Source organism: Lepus europaeus, chromosome 1 (genome assembly GCF_033115175.1).
Source record: "Lepus europaeus isolate LE1 chromosome 1, mLepTim1.pri, whole genome shotgun sequence".
Taxonomy (NCBI): domain Eukaryota; kingdom Metazoa; phylum Chordata; class Mammalia; order Lagomorpha; family Leporidae; genus Lepus; species Lepus europaeus.
Window position 1 is genome coordinate 73,360,135 of NC_084827.1, and position 20,692 is coordinate 73,380,826.

Below are 20,692 nucleotides of genomic sequence, written 5' to 3' on the forward strand. Positions count from 1 at the left end.
AGCCAGCAGCTTCTTCTGAGTCTCCCATATAGGTGCAGTGGCTCAAGCACTTGGGTCATCTTTTACTGCTTTCTGAGGACATTATCAGGGAACTATATTGGAAGAAGAGTAGCCAGGACACAAACCAGCAATCATATGGGATGCCAGCACTCCAGGCAGAGGCCTAACCAGCTATGCAACAGTGCCAGCCCCTAAAGCAACCTTATACAACAAAAACAAAGTCATAGGCATCACAATACCAGATTTCAAGAAATACTACAAGAAAGTTATAATCAAAACAGCCTGGTACTAGCACAAAAACAAATGTGGAGACCCATGGAACAGAATAGAAACTCCAGAAATCAATTCATAATCTACAACCAACATATCTTGAAAAACAAGCAAAAAATCAATCCTGGAGCCAAGACAGTCTCTTCAACAAATGGTGCTGGAAAAACTGGGTCTCCAGATGCAGAAATATGAAACAAGACCCCTACCTTACACATTACACAAAGAAAAACTCATAATGGATCACAGACCTAAATTTATGATGTAATACCCCAGCTTCCTGCTAATGCAAAGTCTGGGAGACACTGGTGACTGTTCAAGTAATTGGGTACCAGCTACCCATTTAGGAAATCTGAATTGAATTCCCATCTTTGCCAGGCCCAAGAAGCACAATCAGGGAGTCAATCAACAGATGGTTGCTCTGTCTCTCGAGGAAATACTTAGCAATTTTAAAAGAAATCTCTCAAAATGGTGCCTTGGGTATGCTTTTTAAATTTGAAATGTGAGAAAATTTATTGTGTGAAACTAAGTTTTTACAAGGGCATGCTTTCTTTGAAGATTGATTATTTTTACTGATTATCTTTTAAAAAAATTATCAGTCTGAATTTAATTAATGACTTTTAGAAAAGACTTCCAGTGTAATTTCTTCACTTTCATTTTTCTTTTCAAGTAGATAAGCATTTTATATAAACTATAGTCTTTGAAAAACCTAAGGTGATCTGGTAGTGATGAACTGATTTCCATTTTGTTACAGACATGACAGGAGTTCTATTTAAAAAAAAAAACTTGTAACAGTAAGAATTAAATTTAAAGGATTAATAGAACTGACTCATTTCAGGAGCTTTCAGAGACTGAAATAATCAGGACTTCAGAAATTTTCAGGAACAGAAAATCTGAAGCATGAAATTAGGTAGAAAACACAGAGGAGTTGAACTACATTAAGAAACAAAAAAAAAATTGAGAATGAGGGAACAGAAAAGGAAATTAGTGACAATCAGGGATTATGGTGTCTGTAAAGAATCAAGATGTGATCAATTACATAGTAGAGGGATAACACAATTAGGAATTCTATTCATCTGACCATGTCACTGCCTCCTTCCAAGTCTTCTGATGGTTCCTGTCACTCAGAGCCTCAATCACAGATCCATGGAGACACTGATGACTTGACACTGTGTGTCCCCACCACTTCTGATTCCCTCTTCCACATTTCATCCTCTCCCCCGTCACACCATTACTCCTCTAGCCAGCCATGTCCCCACGCAGTTCCCTAGTCACAGGCCAGGCCTTTGCATTTGCTGATCTGCCTTGCTGGAATAACCCCTCCCAGATATCCCTATGACAAATTCCATCCTCTGCAAGTTTTGCTCAGAGACTAACTTTGCTGTGACTTGACATTCTATTTCAAACAGTGGACACCCAATCTGCCCTACTTGGCTTTTATTTTCTCGTAGTTCCTTCCTCACCTAATACTATAATTTTATTCAAAGTCTGTCTCCATAGGCACTAGACTGCAAGCTTTCAAAATTTTCCCATTTTCTTCCCTAAGGGTTCCTCTAGTACCCACCCAGTGCTGACAACACAGTAAATGCTCAATAAGTATCTGTCAAATCAATTAGCACCAAGAGGTGATTTCTTTCACCATGATTAAAATTCCATTAGTAAGACATTGGTAACTTCCTAAGTCACTAGAGCAGAGTTATCTTTTCGCTTATCTGCATTTTCTGTTTTTCTCTACCCTGAACAATTGCCTCTGTAATGTTTTTAAAGGAGATTTTGTTTTGGTAACAGAGTAGACAATTATTGATCTAAGACCATTTCAATTAACTCACACTTAATATAATTAAGAACAGAAGTTCATTCTTGCAAGATTTGTTCTCATGAGCTAAAATGCCATTTAGTTAATGCCTATAAGTCTGCACATTATAGAAACTTTACATGGGCAAATACTAAGTACCATGAATCCCCAACAAGCTAACTGAAACATAAAATTCCAACTTCCAAAGATGGGGAAATGGACACCTAGAAAAATCAAGTCACTTCCTCACTGTCAGGAACATAGTTGATTGCACATGAGCTAGCCCTAAACCAAAGATTGAAACATTACATAGTGGCCCTGCCCATTACCGTGTCCAAGCTCAGTGACAAGTTTGGTCTGAAAAGGTTCAATCCACCATTGGACTAGATCTTTATTTTGTCCACCTCTTTCCATTTCGTTATTAAAGTGTGATTTTGAACAACGGCTTCATATCATTTAAACATGCAAGATTCTCTCCTCAGAAAGATCACTTGCTAAACAATGCATTCACGTCCCCTTTGTATTTCAACGTGCTCGAGGCCCACTCGTTCAGTCCCCACTGAACAGTCAGCATCTCACCGAAGCTTGTGCCCTATTCTCAGAGAAATGTGAGGCCAGCATATTTCATCAGTTTTTGTTTTCAATGGATGGATTGTCAATTAACTCTCATGAAAGCAAATACAAACAGCCTTCAGGGTCTGAAAAGCTTTCATTTATATTTTCAAAAACAAAATTGTTGCACTGAAAAACTGCACAGATGCCACTGTTTTGTCATAAGTGGGAGAAAAAAATCCAGTATATTTTCTTCTCAGAGGCAGCAACAGCAGTTAATCCACACACATGCAATCCCCAAGTCCCCAGACAGCCATCCTGGATGGTATAGTGGCACACAGACAGATATTTTGGCCAAGAAAGTCTGTAAAATGAAGTTGCTATGGACCAAAACAACCATATTGATTTTTAGTACAATTCACAACACAAAGAAACATCAGTTTTCTAAAGGGTACGAGCTGTAAAAGACAGGGAGATATATAGTGCAGATACTGGAGAGAAGGAAGAGAATAAAAGGCCAATTAGGAAACATCCAAATGTTCTTTTAAGTCATTTGTTTTATTAAGTTTGAAGAGCTGAGATGGATGAGTTATGCTGAACTGCTCTTATCTAAACATCTAAGACCGTCATTTAGAGAAACTGAGACCTAACCCTGAAGCCTAGGTATCCAGTAGACCTCCACAAAACAAATCCTTATAACTTGTTATGTTCTGAATGGGATTTGGCTCCCTACAAAGATGCACATGTTTAAACACCAAACAGTCAATGCATTAATTCTAACAGTTGATGGATTAAGGGTCACTCGATGTAATTATGGCATCTGGGAGATGCACTTATATGGAAGGTCTTTAGGTCACCTTGGGCTTGCCCTTGGAAGGCAGTTCTTGCAAGAGGGCTGGTCATGCAGAAAGAGAACTCACCCTGTGTCAGCCTGCTTCCTGACCAGCCACACTGTCACCACTCCACCATCTCTGGCCTTCCCCTGATAGATGAACCAATATAGTTGTCCAGACTCCGACAGTGAGAACCTCCAATCTCTAAGCTCAAATAAACCTCCTACCTTTCTTTGTGAAGCCTCTCAAATATTTTAGAGTTGATGTGCTGATATATAACCCTTTGAATATTTGAACATTTCTCCAAAACTACTCAACTGTTATTTAAAATTTTCCAATTAACCTCTCTCTCCACAAACAACAGAATCCCCTAAATTGCATTATAAATACATCATTTAAGAAAACATCATTCAACATGCTGCAAGCAGACATTTTCCTTAAACTTAATCCAATAAAAAGACTTCCACATCAGAGACCTCTGGGTAGAGGTTTCAGGGTAGGGAGAGAGACCAACCAGGACTTACCATAGCCCCCTCACTTGCTCTTTGGGCAACTTCCCGCTGCAGTTGGGCCACCGCCAACTTCTCCCTGGAGAAACAAAAGCACATGATTACTGGACCATTCCCAGGGTAGAGGGCACACTAGCACGGCTGTGAAACATTCCTCTTTGGTCTCCAAAGGAACTCCTTCCTCTGCTCTTTCTGGCTCATGTCCTCTACCACATTTTCTATAAAAAATATTAAGTGATTACTGCATTGCTTTCAGGCAGTGTCATTGAAGATGTTTTTCCTCTGGACTTTATGTCAAATGCTAAGTTTTAATTACATTCACTACTATGTCATATAAATCAGTGTTCCACAGATGAAGTATGTCACTTCTTTCTGTACCAACTTTGTTTATAAATTTTTAATTACTTCATCTGTTGCTCCATGCCAATACTGATGTTTAAAAAGCTAAAAGTATACACTTTTCTTAAAATAGTAATAGCAATCAGGTGTAAGTGAGGTGGAATTTTAGATTTCTTTGCTTCAAAGCCTAAATGAACTTATTTTTCAAGGTCTAGGAAATATGAAAATACAGACTTTATTATTTCAGCATTCTTTAGCAATGAGGTTGATATTATAGTCCTTACAATTCTAATTCTGAACTCATTTACAATGTATTAAATATTCCTTAAAATTTTAACATTTTTGTAAAGTGATGGGTAACTACACTTTTAACAGCTTTTCAATGAGTTTCTGAATAGCTTATAGATAATGACACAAGGGTAAGTGAACTCTACTTGTAATGTGTTAGTTCTACCAAGCATTTCAGTTTTAGGAAGGATTTCTCCTGAAATCCTTCTGTAACTATCTAGATGTGAAGGTATCTGGGTATCCCATCTCTGTTAACTCTTCCTATTGCACAGGATTCACTCTATAGAGGCAGAGGAAGCAGGTCTGTTTGAGTTGAGTTAGAGCAAGCACTTCTCTTTTTCACTGCTTGGATCTATGAAATGCCCTTCACTACGTAGGAACCTGCTTTAATCAGGTTTAGATTGAGCAGTTTTCTAGTAGCAGTAGTTCTCTAAGTAAATAACCAAAAACACAGGATATAAAATGGAAAACTGGAACAAAGAGATACTCAGCAAAGTCCAGTTACGGAGTCTAAAGCAGGACCTGTGCGTGCACATATAAGGAAGCCTACAAAGGGGACAGGAAGGAACCAGAGATGGAAATCACATGCCCCTGAGGTAAACAGGGCAGAGTGTCCATGTCCCTGTCCTATTAAGCAGATAAAGGGCAAACAGAATAAACAAAGATTTGTAAGAGATGAATATAACTGATTTTCTATTTTATTAAAATTAAACATATGCATTTAGTTATTCTCTCCCTAAACACTATTAAAAATACACCAAAAGAACAACTCTTGGAACAGATTTGCAGGGACCCATCCTAATCCTTGGTACAAAATCAAGTTGTCCTATCTTTTCTTTCTTTTTTTTTTTTAACTTTTATTTAGTAAATATAAATTTCCAAAGTACAGATTTTGGATTACTATGGCTTCCCCCCCCCCATAACTTCCCTCCCGCTCACACCTCTCCCATCTCCCACTCCCTCTCCCATTCCATTCACATCAAGATTCACTTTCAATTATCTTTATATACAGAAGATCAATTTAGTATATATTAAGTAAAGATTTCAACAGTTTCCACCCACATAGAAACACAAAGTATAAAGTACTATTTGAGTACTAGTTATAGCATTAATTCACATTGTACAACACATTAAGGACAGAGATCCTACATGAGGAGTAAGTGCACAGTGACTCATGTTGTTGACTTAACAACTGACACTCTTGTATATGGCGTCAGGAATCACCCTAGGCTCTTGTCATGAGTTTCCAAGGCTATGGAAGCCTTTTGAGTTCACCAACTCTGATCTTATTTAGACAAGGTCATAGTCAAAGTGGAAGTTCTCTCCTCCCTTCAGAGAAAGGTACCTGCTTCTTTGATGGCCCGTTCTTTCCACTGGGATCTCACTCACAGAGATCATTCATTTAGGTTTTGTTGTTGTTGTTGTTTTGCCAGAGTGTCTTGGCTTTCCATGCCTAAAATACTCTAATGGGCTCTTCAGCCAGATCCGAATGCCTTAAGGGCTGATTCTGAGAGCAGAGTGCTGTTTAGGATATCTGCCATTCTATGAGTCTGCTGTGTATCCCGTTTCCCATGTTGGATCGGTCTCTCCTTTTTAATTCTATCAGTTAGTATTAGCAGACACTAGTCTTGTTTGTGTGATCCCTTTGACTCTTACTCCTATCAGTATGATCAATTGTGAACTGAAACTGATCACTTGGACTAGTGAGATGGCATTGGTACATGCCACCTTGATGGGATTGTATTGGAATCCCCTGGCACATTTTTAACTCCACCATTTGGAGCAAGTCTGATTGAGCATGTCCCAAATTGTACATCTCCTCCCTCTCTTATTCCCACTCTTATATTTAACAGGGATCACTTTTCAGTTAAACACCTAAGAATAATTGTGTGTTAATTAAAGAGTTCAACCAATAGTATTAAGTAGAACAAAAAAATACTAAAAAGGATAAAATATTAAGTTGTTCATCAACAGTCAGGACAAGGGCTGATCATTTGCAACAAAATGGAGGAATCTGGAAAACATCATGCTGAGTGAAATAAGCCAGTCCCAAAGGGACAAATATCATATGTTCTCCCTGATCAGTGACAACTAACTGAGCACCAAAAAGGAAACCTGTTAAAGTGAAATGAACACTATGAGAAACAGTGACTTGATCAGCAAAACAATCTTAAATTTCAAAACATAAATTTCACAAGTAGAGTGACACTGCATCAGATTTTTGCAAATATCTTTGATGTCTGGCTTAATAGCAGGCAAGCAGTCTCATGTTAGCTTCTGGTTTCCACCTATTGTGACACAACACATTATGTACCTTTTAGAAAATTCCATTCATGAAAGGACATGAATGAAAAAGGCAAATATCATCTAGTATTATAACAAACATAGTTTTGATCTTGTAGATCCCTTCAAAGGGACTTGGGGATGTCCAGGTTCCCAGGACCACACTTTGCAAACTAGAAGATACAGAACTAGGAATGCATGAATCATCTAGAAAATCACCTTGAATCATCATTTCTGATTGCTCAATCCTCTAAGATTTAATTCGCATGCTGATGGCTTTTTTCTCAAGAGCAGTTTAACATGAAAGACATTTCTACAGAGTTAATCTGACTGTGATCACTCTACTAAATGTTAAGGGAGCCCTAATATAGTAAAGGGGTTAAGAACATCACCATTCTATGCTTAAAAGAGACACCCTTTCAAAGAATTATTACAAATTGTCACATGGTATAGGTGGCTTGTCCAATCTTGTTAGATTCAATTTGATAATTAATGGTTTTAGCTACTACAGAGCTCTTAAAAAGGAAAATGTTAATAAATCAGGAAATTTTGTGCATTGCTAACACATTGCTAACACATTGCATTTTTATGCATTCATTTCTTTATGAAAGGAAAAGACAATGAACCAGTTTCAAAGGGTCAACCCTAAAAAGGCAACAACCTAGCAGAAAGATTCAGTGAAATGTGGTAAAATACATGGAAACTACAAACACTAAGTTGTACTTCAACAGAGAACAGATATGGTCAGTTTCAATTGGCCAAGTGGAAAGAGATGACATCTACATGGACAATTTCAGAGTAGTCTGAGTCACAGGAAAAGATCTCCAATCCAATCTCTGCTCCTCAGTCTCCTTCCCTCTACAAAGGAGGGAAACTGCTAAAGTCTGGACTCTTGAAACAAGCTATCCTATAGACATGAAAGGAAGAATCTGCAGAAACACAAAAAAATACAACTGCCCCTTGGGACTCTGGTCTGTAATTGTTAGAAATCATTTATGTGGGACACACAACATATGTCATGGAACAGGAACCCCTCAAGTTACCAAAGAATACTGCATGGTCCCCTTTGAGATGAGCAAAGGCAGTGAAAGATCAACTGTACTACAGCCATGTTTGCTGTGGCTATTTGGTGAGTGAACCAGGGGTGGGAAGATCTGTTTCTCCTTCTCTCTTATCCCTTAAAATAAATAAATCTTATTAAATCTTTATGCTCCAATTTCAATTCCTTGTTATTCACTGTATGCTTGATATGAAAAAGACTTCTTAAGGTAGAAATTATATTATATTTTTATCTGGAAAAAAAAAGTTGTCCTTTATCAAAACTAAGGAAGTGACATGTTTGTTAAAGGTCAAAGCATCTATGATAAAATTCTCAGGATTTCCAGATGTTAATATTTCTAGCATCAGAGGAGCGGCAAGATGGCGGAATAGGCAGGGAGCACATTGATAGTTCAGCAAGACACACAGGTTAATAAAAGTGGAGATACTGCAGGGTCAAGGAAGAGTAGGGGATCAAACAGCAGAGGAAACTCTTCCAGAACTAGTGATTCACAGTGGACCTGCGTGGAGAGCGTGGGAGCCCAAGTTCGGGACACCAGCGGCAGACTCAACACACCAGCGCTGGAACGCGAGGTGAGCCGAACCTCCATAGCCCGAGACACCAGCGGGCAAGCGGAAAGAGGAGGCTAGAGGGAACGAGGCTTGAAACTCCGTGGGGAAAAATTCACCAGGCTAACTAGAAGAGAGAGAGGAAAAAAATAAAAAAAGTGACCGATACGGACACGAGTTTCTCTCTCTCCGCTCACCCCTCAAAGGCGAGCAAGACAAAGTACAGGCGCCATTTTGGACATACGTCATAAGCAGGGCGACCTCAGGTCTGCACTGGCCCTGAGCATAGCAGAAAAACCTGACTCTGGGGGGAGGGGTGAAATAACAGGAGTTCAGTATCTAACTTGGCAATCCAGTGGGAGACTGCAGGAGAATTGGAGCCCACACTGAGGGCAGCACAGATTCCCTGTGTGGTCCTTGGGAAAGAGCTTCCGATCTCTGGCTCCTGTGGGTATATCATTCGCCTGCTAACTACCTCCAATTACGTTCAGCTGTGTGGAATTACTTCCCTTTTGAATCAAAAAAACAAAAAAAAAGAAAGAGAGATTTACCACGCCTAACCTGGGAGTGTCATCTTTGACACACCCTCAGCCCTGAGGAACCAAACACAGCTCTCAGTCCACACTCATCTCAAGCCTCTAAGGCTCCACTGAAAGCAGACAGTCCACTTAATCTAGAGCCATAGTGTAACAAGAAAAAACACCACAGTGAAGAAACCAAATATCTCCAACATGCCATACAACAAACGCAAAAACCGAGGTAATAAGAACAAGGAAGACACTATGACGCCCCCAAATGAAAAAGACACCCCAATTCAAGATTATGAAGATGATGAGATAGAAGAAATGCAAGAAGTGGATCTCAAAAAATTGATAAGAACATTAAGAAGTTCTCAAAAACAAATCCTTGAACTACAGAAATCCTTACTGGAAAGGATAGAAAATCTCTCTCGTGAAAATGAAATATTAAGGAGGAATCAAAATGAAATGAAACAACTAGTAGAACATGAAACTGTGATAGTGACAAAAAACCACAATGAAATGAAGAACTCAATAGATCAAATGACAAACACATTAGAGAGCCTTAAAAACAGAATGGGTGAAGCAGAAGAGAGAATATCAGACTTAGAAGACAGAGAACAGGAAAGGAAACAGGCAAACCAAAGAAAAGAAGAAGAAATTAGAAATCTAAAAAATATTGTCGGGAATCTACAGGATACTATTAAAAAACCCAACATTCGGGTTCTAGGAGTTCCTGATGGCATGGAGAGGAAGAAAGGATTAGAAGGCATTTTCAGTGAGATACTAGCAGAAAATTTCCCAGGTTTGGAGAAGGACAGAGGCATCTTAGTACAGGAAGCTTATAGAACCCCTAATAAACATGACCAAAAGAGATCCTCACCACGACACATTGTAATCAAACTCACCACAGTGAAACATAAAGAAAAGATCCTAAAATGTGCAAGAGTGAAACGTCAGATTACTCTCAGAGGATCTCCAATTACACTCACAGCAGACTTCTCATCAGAAACCCTACAAGCTAGAAGGGAATGGCGAGATATAGCCCAGGTACTAAGAGAGAAAAACTGCCAGCCCAGAATATTATATCCAGCAAAGCTCTCATTTGTGAATGAAGGTGAAATTAAGACTTTTCATAGCAAACAGAAACTGAAAGAATTTGTTGCCACTCATCCTGCCCTGCAAAAGATGCTTAAAGATGTGTTACACACAGAAACACAGAAACATGGTCACCAATATGAAAGAAGGTAAACGAAGGAAACCTCACAGCAAAAGATCACAGGAAGCTCAATTTCTCTTTGACATAGAATTAAACTCTGATGCTCTGTTAAAGCAATGTGTTAAAGTAATCTAAAAACAAAAAGCAATTCAAATCAATTGGCAATCTACAAAAAGAGTTAAAGATTTTAAAAGCTATTATTAAAATTGCTATATTGGTCTATTATGCTATGTTATATGTGTGTACACATTGTATGTCCACATAGGAAATTTTATTAAGAGTTTTATTTTAAATGGCTTATAGATAAGATTGTCCATAAATTTAAGCTGCTAAAATCAATCAAAGATACATTTTAATTTGTGTGACCTGAATCTGTGTATCATGTTTTAAACTTGTTGGTAGAAAGAAACTAAAAACATTTTATATGGTTGTGCTTAAGTTTACTGGTTAAACAAACTACACCATGTTAGATATTTAAGAGGTGTTTTCAAATACATGATTCTTAAAATTTATAGAAGGCATTGGACCTTCTGGTAAATGTTTTTTTAAGTTGTTATCTAATGGTAGAAACGGTTTGCTAAGTAGTCATGTAATATTGCTATTGTCAGCAAGCGATCTAGGACTTGCTCCCTCATTTCTCTATTCTAAGCCCAACTTGTTCTTTCATTTCTCTATTCTCTTCAAGATAGGAAACTAATTCTATTATGAAGGAATCTGTAGGATGCACAATTTAATCTTTAGACCTTATAAAAGAGATGGCTAACATTTTTCTGTAATAGCATAGCCAAAATAAGAACTTAAATAATAATCTCATAGCTAAATTCACTTCGCCATCAGCGAAGTAAACAGTAAGTAGAAAAAACCTCCCTTTCAGACCAAAGGGAAAGAAAGTTTTAAAGTGAGAATATAATTTTCCTCATGGGCATTGTCTACCTTAGAAAAACTACTACAGAACATGCCTGTGACTATAGACTTGTAGTTCAGGCCACCGAAGATTAGAGATGGGACATGGGCACTCCCTTGACTTGCATCCTCTGGTCTGCTTTAACACAAACCAGGAGGAAAAGAAAGCTAGGCATCAGAAGCAATGGGTGGCAGGCCTATTACTGGCTGATCTGTACAGTGATCTGCCCTCAAGGAGACCCAACAGGCCAGTCCACTGCAGTGGCTTTCAATGTGGTAAGCCTGGGCTTCAGCAGAAGTCAGCTTGTGAAGAGCCCTGGCAGCTCTGCCAAGAGTTGGATCACTGGAAATGGACCTGCCCTGGAGTCGAAGGATGTCCAGGTCAGAGCCACAGATCTTATTGGCTCTAAGCTGAAAAGCCCTTCACTCAGCCCAGCTTCCAAAGTGACCACTGCAGCTGAGGGTATGTTCAAGTAGGGTCAGCAACATTGCAGGCAGAACTGTCAATTTCTTGTTAGAGATGCCCCCCTGCCTTTACCTGGCCAGCTCTCCTCCCAGGCCAGCCAAGTAATGAAAGTCAACAGAGTGCCTTCCCCTAGGAGGTTCACACCTCCCTTAGGATATACCCCATGTGAAGAGATAGATAGGTCTGGGCCTCTGAATTTACAAGGCCTAAAGCCCACCAGATTATTATCAAGCCCCTTCTATCAGGTTCTATTTGCCTCTCAATCAGAAAAATTACTTGTAGCTTAGACAGCACCTTTCTTAGCTCCTCTAATAATGACTCTGTCCTTTGTTCTAGACCCTGTCTGGTGTACTTGGGCCTCATTCCTTTGTAATCATAACCTCTACTCTACCACCAATGGCTCCACTCCCAACCTGTGTGTACTGATGGTCCTCTTCCCCACTTAATGCTGTATAATTGTTCAAACCTGGTAAATGCCACTCTTAGGATTATTGGTTGCTATCCTCACTCTGTCTTTTATGACCTTGTCTAAATATGATCAGAGTCGGAAAACTTGGAAGGCTTCCATAGCCTTGGCAACTCATGACGACAGCCTAGGGTGGTTACTGGCACCATAAACTAGAGTGTCAATTTGTTGGGTCAACAACAGGAGTCACTGTGCACTTGTTCCTCATGTGGGATCTCTGTCCTTAATGTGCTGTACATTTTGATTTAATGCTATAACTAGCACTCAAACAGTATGTTTCACTTCGTGTTTCTATGTGGGTGCAAACTGTTGAAATCTTTATACTAAATTGATCTTCTGTATATAAAGAGAATTGAAAATGAATCTTGATGTGAATGGAAGGGGAGAGGGAGCGGGAGAGGGGAGGGTTGTGGGTGGGAGGGAAGTTATGGGAGGGGGAAGCCATTGTAATCCATAAGCTGTACACTGGAAATTTACATTCATTAAATAAAAGTTTAAAAAAAATATTTCTAGCATCAAATTATCAATTCTGTCAAAATATTAAAGTTTTTTTTTTTACAGTAATCTCTTTTACCCTTGTTTAGCAGTCCCTGGCAAACCATATCTTCAAACCCTTATGGTCCCAATATATGTGTGAAATCAATTGAGAGCAGAATCTTTTTCATGCAAATTCAAGGATCTCACAAACAGCTTTGTATAAAAAATAAAGGAATACTTGACTTGCAAGCTACCCAAGGCAAATTAAATACACTCACATACACCCTTGCTCCTATTTCAAGGCTTTCGTGCATCTGCTGGATAAAGACAACTGTGCTTTTGCAAGGCATCCCTGTTTTGTTCTGTTTGTGGCAAAGCCAGTAGCTCATTATGAAGAGGGTATGACTTTATGATTACACAAAAAATGCCCAGGGATATTTCATCAAGAGCTATGGATCCTTACTTTAACAGATAGAGATAAAATAAAAATAAACAAAACATATACACATCAAAACAAAGAAATAAGATCACACTTATGTCTCTGAGTTAATTGCAGCAAGAATTTTTTCTCCTAGAAAGATTAAATAGAGCTATTCTCATTCAGCCTTTATTCAACTACAGAATTAGTCTCAAGTTTCTTATGTCCATGAAACAGCCACAGACTATACCAACAAATAGTAACAAATGACTATTTTTATGTGAATCATGCATCTTCAGAAGACCACTGACACATCTGCAAATTAAGCTCATGCAAAGAGTACCCCTAACAAAGTCTAAATGGAGTTGGCAAATGCCAAGTTGAGGGAACACCTATAAGGTTTCCAAGTTTTACAAAAATGTTCCCCAAGGACAAAGCAGATTGCAAAAAGGGACATAATCAGTTTGTGATATGTAGAGATCTCAGACAGGAGAGTGCTGCAGAGCCATCTGTTGCATAAGCATGGGATGCAAGCCTGTCTCAAGACAAATCAAAGTTCTCTTGCCCTCTAAATGTAGCCTGGGTCCCTGACCCATTCTGAATGGCAAATAATGGAGCCACATGCACCCCACACTCCATTAAGCAGATGGTAGAAGATGCCCGTGAGGAAGATGAACAAGGGCGCATAGAGTAAGTGTGAAACGTTGGCTCTATTCATTGTAAGTCTCACTGCCCCAGACTACACTGTACATGCAATACATCTGAAAGATGCAGAGCTAAAGGTACAACTGTGCCTCACATCAAGCACAGTGTCAGTATCTTAGATGCTGTGTGTTACCTTAGAAGTGATAGATAATTTGGCATGATCTTTACTTAACCATGAAGTATAACAACTCCATGTTCCCATTTATGTTTCACATTTTCTCCTTAAATTCTGGGTATTTTAGAAATGTAAGATCAGTTATCTTTACTGTAGAGAACAATGCCAGTATATTAAAAATTTTATAAGAATTCTTTAAAAATTGAGGGAAAATGGAATTAAAAAGTTTGAAATCTATAGTTTGTTCATAATTCACATATTCCATGAACTTTCCGAGGACCTCTGTAATAATGCCTCCTACCAAACTAAGTTTGTGTTGCTTTTAGTTTTTCAGGTTAATTCCCTGTATTGTACAGTATTCAAAACTTAGTTAGGCATTATGGAATATATATATGGATCTACTTAAATTTTTTCTAGAATATTCTGGCAAATTCCAATTCTACAAACCAACAAATAATGAAAATTTCAATCCATTCATCAAAATATCAGTTTACTGAAGGTCTTGTATAAATTCTTGACCCTAGAAATAAAGATCAGTAACAATTCTATATTCAGAGTTCTGGTGCTATAGCCAGCCAGAATGCCCACAAATTAGTACAACAGCTGTGCACCATATTCAAAACTGGATTTTAAAGTCAATGTTAAGGGCCAACATTGTGGGGGTAGTGACCTAAGCTGCCAGTTGCAATGCTGCCATCCCATATGGACATCTGTTTGTGTCCCAGCTGCTCCACTTCAGATCCAGATCCCTGCTAATATGCCGATAACAGCAGAAAAAGATGGTCCAGGTGCTTGGGATCCTGCAGCTAAGTGGGAGACCTGAAAGAAGCTTTTGGCTTTGGCCTAGCCCAGCAGGGCCAATGAAGTTATTTGACGAATAAACAGCACACCAAAGATCTGTTTCTCCCTCTCTGTAACTCTGCCTTTCAAATAAATTGATCATTCAAAGTAAAATAAATCTGAATATAGACCCACCATATAGTCCAGCCATCCCACTCCTGGGAATTTACCCAAATTAAATGAAATCAGCATATGAAAGAGTTATTTGTACCCTAGTTATTTGTACCCTCATGTTCACCGCAGCTCAAGTCACAATAGTTTAAGAAATGGAATTAACCCAGATGTCCACCAACTGATGACTGGATAAAGAAATTATCATACACACACACTAACACACACACACACACACTATGGAGTACTAATCAGCTCCAAAAAAAATCCTGTCTTTTGCAACAAAATGGATGCAAGTGGAAAACATTATACTTAGTCAAACAAGCCAATCCCAAAATGACAGACATCATATGTTTTCCCTGATCAGGGGTAACTAATAGAGTATATAAAATGTAATGTATTGGAGTGAAATGGACATTGAGGTTTGATGATTGTTTATAGCCCTTGTCACTTCTGCTGAGGAACAGTGTTTTTTTTTTTCTTCATACTATTTGTTGAACTTTTACTTAGTGCAGGGGTAAATTTACGATTCATTAAGGAAACTGAAAGTATATCTTTGTAAAATGTAAAAGTGGAAATGGGAAAAGGAGGAGGAAGAAGAGCTGGAGCGTGGATTGAAGGGAGCATCTGGTGGAGAGTATCACTATGTTAATATATCTGTATATATGAAATAAACATGTGTAAATTAAAAAACTGAATATTAATTTTGTTGAGAGATTGAAAATGAGCTTCCTATAAATGGGAAGGTATATTCTGTTATTTTCTAATTTTTTTTCAATTGCACACTTTGCAGCAACAAATCATGTGGCAGAATAGGTATGTCCTCACAAATATTTTAGTGACCAACAATCTGTATTATCTGTTTTATTATTCTTCAGATTCCTTGATCTTTCAAATGCAGTATTGTTGGAATTTACTTCATATCCAAGATCTGTCACTCTGGTGACAGAAATTTCAGTAAGTCACTTCTTTGACTCAATCGACTTTCCCATTTACATAACTGTAATAGCTGAGAGTCACTATAGAATAGTTCCTATGTCCAGCACTAACCTCAAAGACTTTACATGAAATAATCAAACCTAGAACCACCCCATAAAACAGGTTTTATAATCATTGCTAACAATATATAGTGATGGTATGTCAGAACCCTTTTGAACGCTGCAAAAAAATCACTCAAGATGCTAACTAGAGGCCCAAGTAATTTTGAGTTATAGCTGTTGATATTTAGCATAATCAAAATTAAAACTTGGACGTCAAGTACACTTCATTTAAACAACAATAATCCCATTAAAGGTTAACAAAACATAAATATAATTACAGAATTCAAAACAAATAATAAAAGGAGTAGCACTGTTTTAAACTTTTCTGTGTCTCTCATGTCTGCCTAATGAAAATAACATCTAGATTCTCATATTTGCTTCCTTTTGTAGCTTCTAAATCCTGCATTGTCACATGTGGAGTAGACACTGGCAAACCAGTGTATACTCTTAGAGAATAACACTGGCTAGTTTTTATTTTATTTTATTATAAAAATAGTTTTGATGTTACAGATTTCCAAAATGTTCAGAGAGCACCCTCCCCAGAACCCTCTGTCCAGTTTGAACAGTACAAATATATTGTAATATCTACCTTGAAGAGCAAACTGAGGCTTCTCATGTAGGCTACAAAACATGTCTAACACCTCACTGTTGAGAAGTCTAAATATGATCATTCATGTTTCTCCAAATTTGTAAAACCAGCAATGGATATAGGTTTGTTAAACCATCTCTTTTAGAACATCTGTCTGTCTCTACAATTATCTGTTATCACTGCTTCTACTACTAGGGAGGCAAGTTCAAACAATATAAGAAATCATCCCAGCCTCCAAGAATTCAGGACATTCTTGACTTTTTTTTGTGAAAAATACCACTAACACGAGTTTACAGAAAGTAAGTATTACGAAAAAAGCATATATGAATTTCAACAATGTTTTGCACAAAAATCAAATTTTTAAATTTAGTTTCATTTTATTTCAAAGGGTGAGGAAAAAAAGAGAGGGGGAGAGAATGAGTGTTTCTATTTGCTTGTTCACTCCCCCACTAAGCCTGCAAGAGCAATTAATGGGCCAAGCTAAATCCAGGAGCCTGAGATTCCATCCCTGTCTCCCACATTAGTGTCAGGGACCAAAGTAATTGAGTTGTTACCTGCTGCCTCCAAAAGATGTGCATTAGCAAGAAGCTGGAGCAGAAGTAGAAGTAGGACTCACAGAACTTTGATGTGGGATTCAAACAGCCTAAGAAGACTTAACCCTCAGCCATGAGCTTATCTCTTAATTCTATTTTTCCATGTTTATTTTGGTGCCAAACATTTTTGTAATTAGTGGGCACTTTTTTCTAACACATTTTTCCATGAAGCTTTTGAAGTGTCACCTAAAACTTTACATCAACACACTGAATTCCAAGAGCTAATATTTGCTGGCAGAGTGAAAGAGCAATAGTAGTCCAATTCCCAATACAAAGCTATGCTGAGGCCTAGGTTTTTGTTTCAATTAGCTTCTCCCCATATATTTTCCCTTACAAAGGTACTGACATGTGCTTGGGAGGAAATTTGATATATGATTATGCTCAGTTATGCCTCAGGGCATAGAGTCATACACCAAAATCTAGGAGAAAAGGTTCTATTAATCATCAGCTTCCCCCCATTTCCTCGGGTCTCAAGAGCAAGAGCCCGGTGGCAACCTGGTAGAAGCACGAGAAAAGCAGGTTTGCACCCTGGAGGAGGCCTAGGACTGACCATTCTTTCCGCACACACAGACATCCTGGGGAGTCATCCGCTGAAGTGGCCATGACAATACCACGCGCCAGGTGTGCCTGTCGTGTGGGCAGATGGAAAGACCAGTAGCAGCAGTCCCTGAGTAATGGCTAAATTAATTAGCCTTTCCAAAGCGATTATTTAATTACTCATCTCCTCAGATAACCAGTCGAGAGCAGAATTCAGAAACAGCTTTAAGAGCTGCAGCACGCATCAGAAAAACTTCTTTATATACTTTTTCCACGACATATCCTAGAGTTGCCCTGAAACTTTAACACACCAAAAATCACTTACATGTGGCAGGACAATCTGTCAACATTCACAGTGCATCCAAGTCAGTAAACTGAGAGTGAATTCTCAATTTTTGACCTTTACACAATTCTGTGCAACAGTAACTAAGAATAGCCAGCTAGCAGGAAACTCAGAAAGAGTTGACATGCACACATACACTCTCCAATGACTTCCTAACAGTTTATTAACACTGCTATGCTCATTCAAGAGTGTCCGTCCAACCCTCCCCAGCACCCCACTCGCTACTCCTTTGCGCCTACATTTCAGAGAGTTTTAAAAGAACTTTTGTGTGTTGGAATACAGAGATAATTAGTAAAAGCAAACACACAAATATGCTGATTTTAGCAGCCTGCCTTTCTCAAGGTGTTTTGTCCACGTGCCCGTTCTGGTTGAATTTGTAAAATATGCACCCACATACCAGGAGCTCTCTCAGTCTCTAACCCATGTACTCATTCTTGAAACTGTTCTTTGAGAATGGTGCTTTAAGTTGAACCCATGTTTTCATTTGATTCATTAATGTGGTCTGCCATGTCACAATTGCCCGCTTACCTATTTCTCTTCCTTGCTGGGCTGGATGACCCTATAGGACTGGGACATTATGGTCTTTGTGTGTCCAGGTCACGAACACATCCTCAGGGAATGGACAATCACGCTCAGTGCAATGAGTCTCTCATTAACTTAAGGCAAAATTACAGCATGCCTCCACCCATATTCAGTATCACAAGTTTCAGTTCCATGCCTTGGAGCTTCACACAATGTATCTTAAATGAAACCACACAAACTACTGACAAAACCTACTACTGTGGTCATTTATGTGGCTTTTGCATGTAGTCTTGCTGGTCAATAGACCAATGAAGGAATAATCACGTCCGCGTTTGCTCCTTTCTATTTCCACTTGCAATAGTTAGCCTTCATTGGAATAAATGCTGTCATCTTCAAGTTTTTCATAAAGTCCTAGAGCCTGGATTTAGCAACAGAATTAAAATAACATCATTTCACTTCCTTTTTGATTCTGGGTCAGAGTGAAATCTCTAAACTCTACTGCTCTTTATTTCTAAAATCCTTACTAGGAAGAAAAACTATCCAAACCTTAGGAATTTATAGTCTCAACTCTTGACTTTACTCCTTCCTTGATTGAAAAAAGGTCAGTTACAGCAAAGGACTTTAAATGAAGTTTACTCAATATGTATACTTTGAGGAACCACTTCACTTCTTAAACTTAGGCATCACTTATGAGAAAGTCAGTTTCTGAATATGTGTTTCTTTGTTGTCTGTTCCCCAATCCAAGTTCCTTTTCTTGCCACACTTTCCCAGAAATTCAGAATTCTCTGCATGTAAATGTACTACCCTTGCTTCTTTACATAATTGCACTGAAAAACAAAGGAAACACAGGATTGTATATGTTTGGCACTTAGGAAAAACTTTATTCAACAAAATCGTTTCAATAATGTTCAATTTTCTTCCCTCAGTATGGGTAACATTCAAAACCCACAGGCTATATTGTAGCTTAATATGGAATGGGAATTCTTAAGAATAAGAAAACACACATCAACCATCTCCCGAAACATGAAAATAGCCCTTATGTGACAACTAATTTAGTTTCCATGGCTTTCAATTATCAACAGTCCTGAAATCTCATTCTGTCTCCATTTTGACAAAGGCCCCAAGACAATATCTGTGAGGAGGCTCGAATCCATCTGTCTAGGCTCAGAAAGCCTTTTGAGTTCCACAAGGAATCTGGAAGATAAAATGACAGAAACCATAGCAGACTATAACACAACAAAGTTTATATACTAAAGCTTACTTCCTCTGTTTATAGAATGAATCAAACACACAAGGGTAGATCAGCTCAAACAGTGACTTTGAGAGTATATTGGAAATGCCATCAATTTATTCCACAAATATAATGCTACCCATTATGTTGGAGACACTATGCTATGCTCTATAGAAGATACAATGATGAGTAATATGCTCAACCCTGTAGTTAGAGCACCTTTTTTCTCCATATAACAGGTCATATATTTTCATTCAGATTCATGGCTTGAATTTCGCCTCTTCCAAAATTCTTAAATTTCAGTCCTAAATCCATAGCATCTCAGCATATGACCTCATTTGGGGATGAGGGTCTCTACACAGGAAAATTAAGATGAGGTCATTAAGGTGGGCCATAGCCCAGAATGACTGTAGAGTCTATAGGAGACATGTAAACACACATACACACACACTCAGAGACAGAAAGAAACAGCACAGGAAGAAGGCAAAGATTGGATGTAGGTTTCCACAAGCCTGGGGAAAACAAATACTGCCCAAAACTGCACACCGAACTGGATAAGTGACATGGAATAGCTTCTCTCACTACTACCACAGACTAACCTTTCAACACCTCAACATGGACTTCTGGGTTTCACAACTGTGAGACAAAACATCCTCCTTTATTGTTAAATCACCCTATTTGTGGAACTTTAGTATAGAAGCCCTAGTAACGTAACACTTCCCAATAAATTTTAAGGGCAAATACCTGGATTATTGGTTAAGATGCTTACATCCCATATCTGAGAATCTGTTGTTGAGTCCTAGCTCCCTAACAATTTGCATTCTGGGAGGCAGCACGTGATTGCTCAAATACTTAGGTACCTGTAACCCATATGGGAGACTCACATTGAGTTCCTGACTCTTGACTTTAGATCGGCCCAGTCTCAACCACAGTGGGCATTTGGGGAGTGAACCAGCTAATATAAGCCCTCACTTGCCCACGTGCTCTGTCTCCAACTCTCAAATAATAAAAATGCATGTATTTTAAATCAGCTATGTTTGTACATAATTCATTTCTATACCCAAAAAGGAAACACAGAATTTAGTAAAATCTAATGGTATGCTGAGCAAACTACAATAAATTCTC

At 38.5% G+C, this 20,692-nt stretch overlaps 1 protein-coding gene across 7 annotated transcripts in view; it reads right to left on the bottom strand.

The window, feature by feature from the left end:
- Positions 1–20,692, bottom strand: part of NCKAP5 (NCK associated protein 5) — a 957,082-nt gene that overhangs the window by 554,678 nt on the left and 381,712 nt on the right. For all 7 annotated transcript variants that reach the window (XM_062185802.1, XM_062185829.1, XM_062185796.1 and 4 more), the window contains one exon: positions 3,972–4,035. In XM_062185802.1, the coding sequence (XP_062041786.1) occupies positions 3,972–4,035 (64 nt within the window). The remainder of the gene's footprint in view (positions 1–3,971; positions 4,036–20,692) is intronic.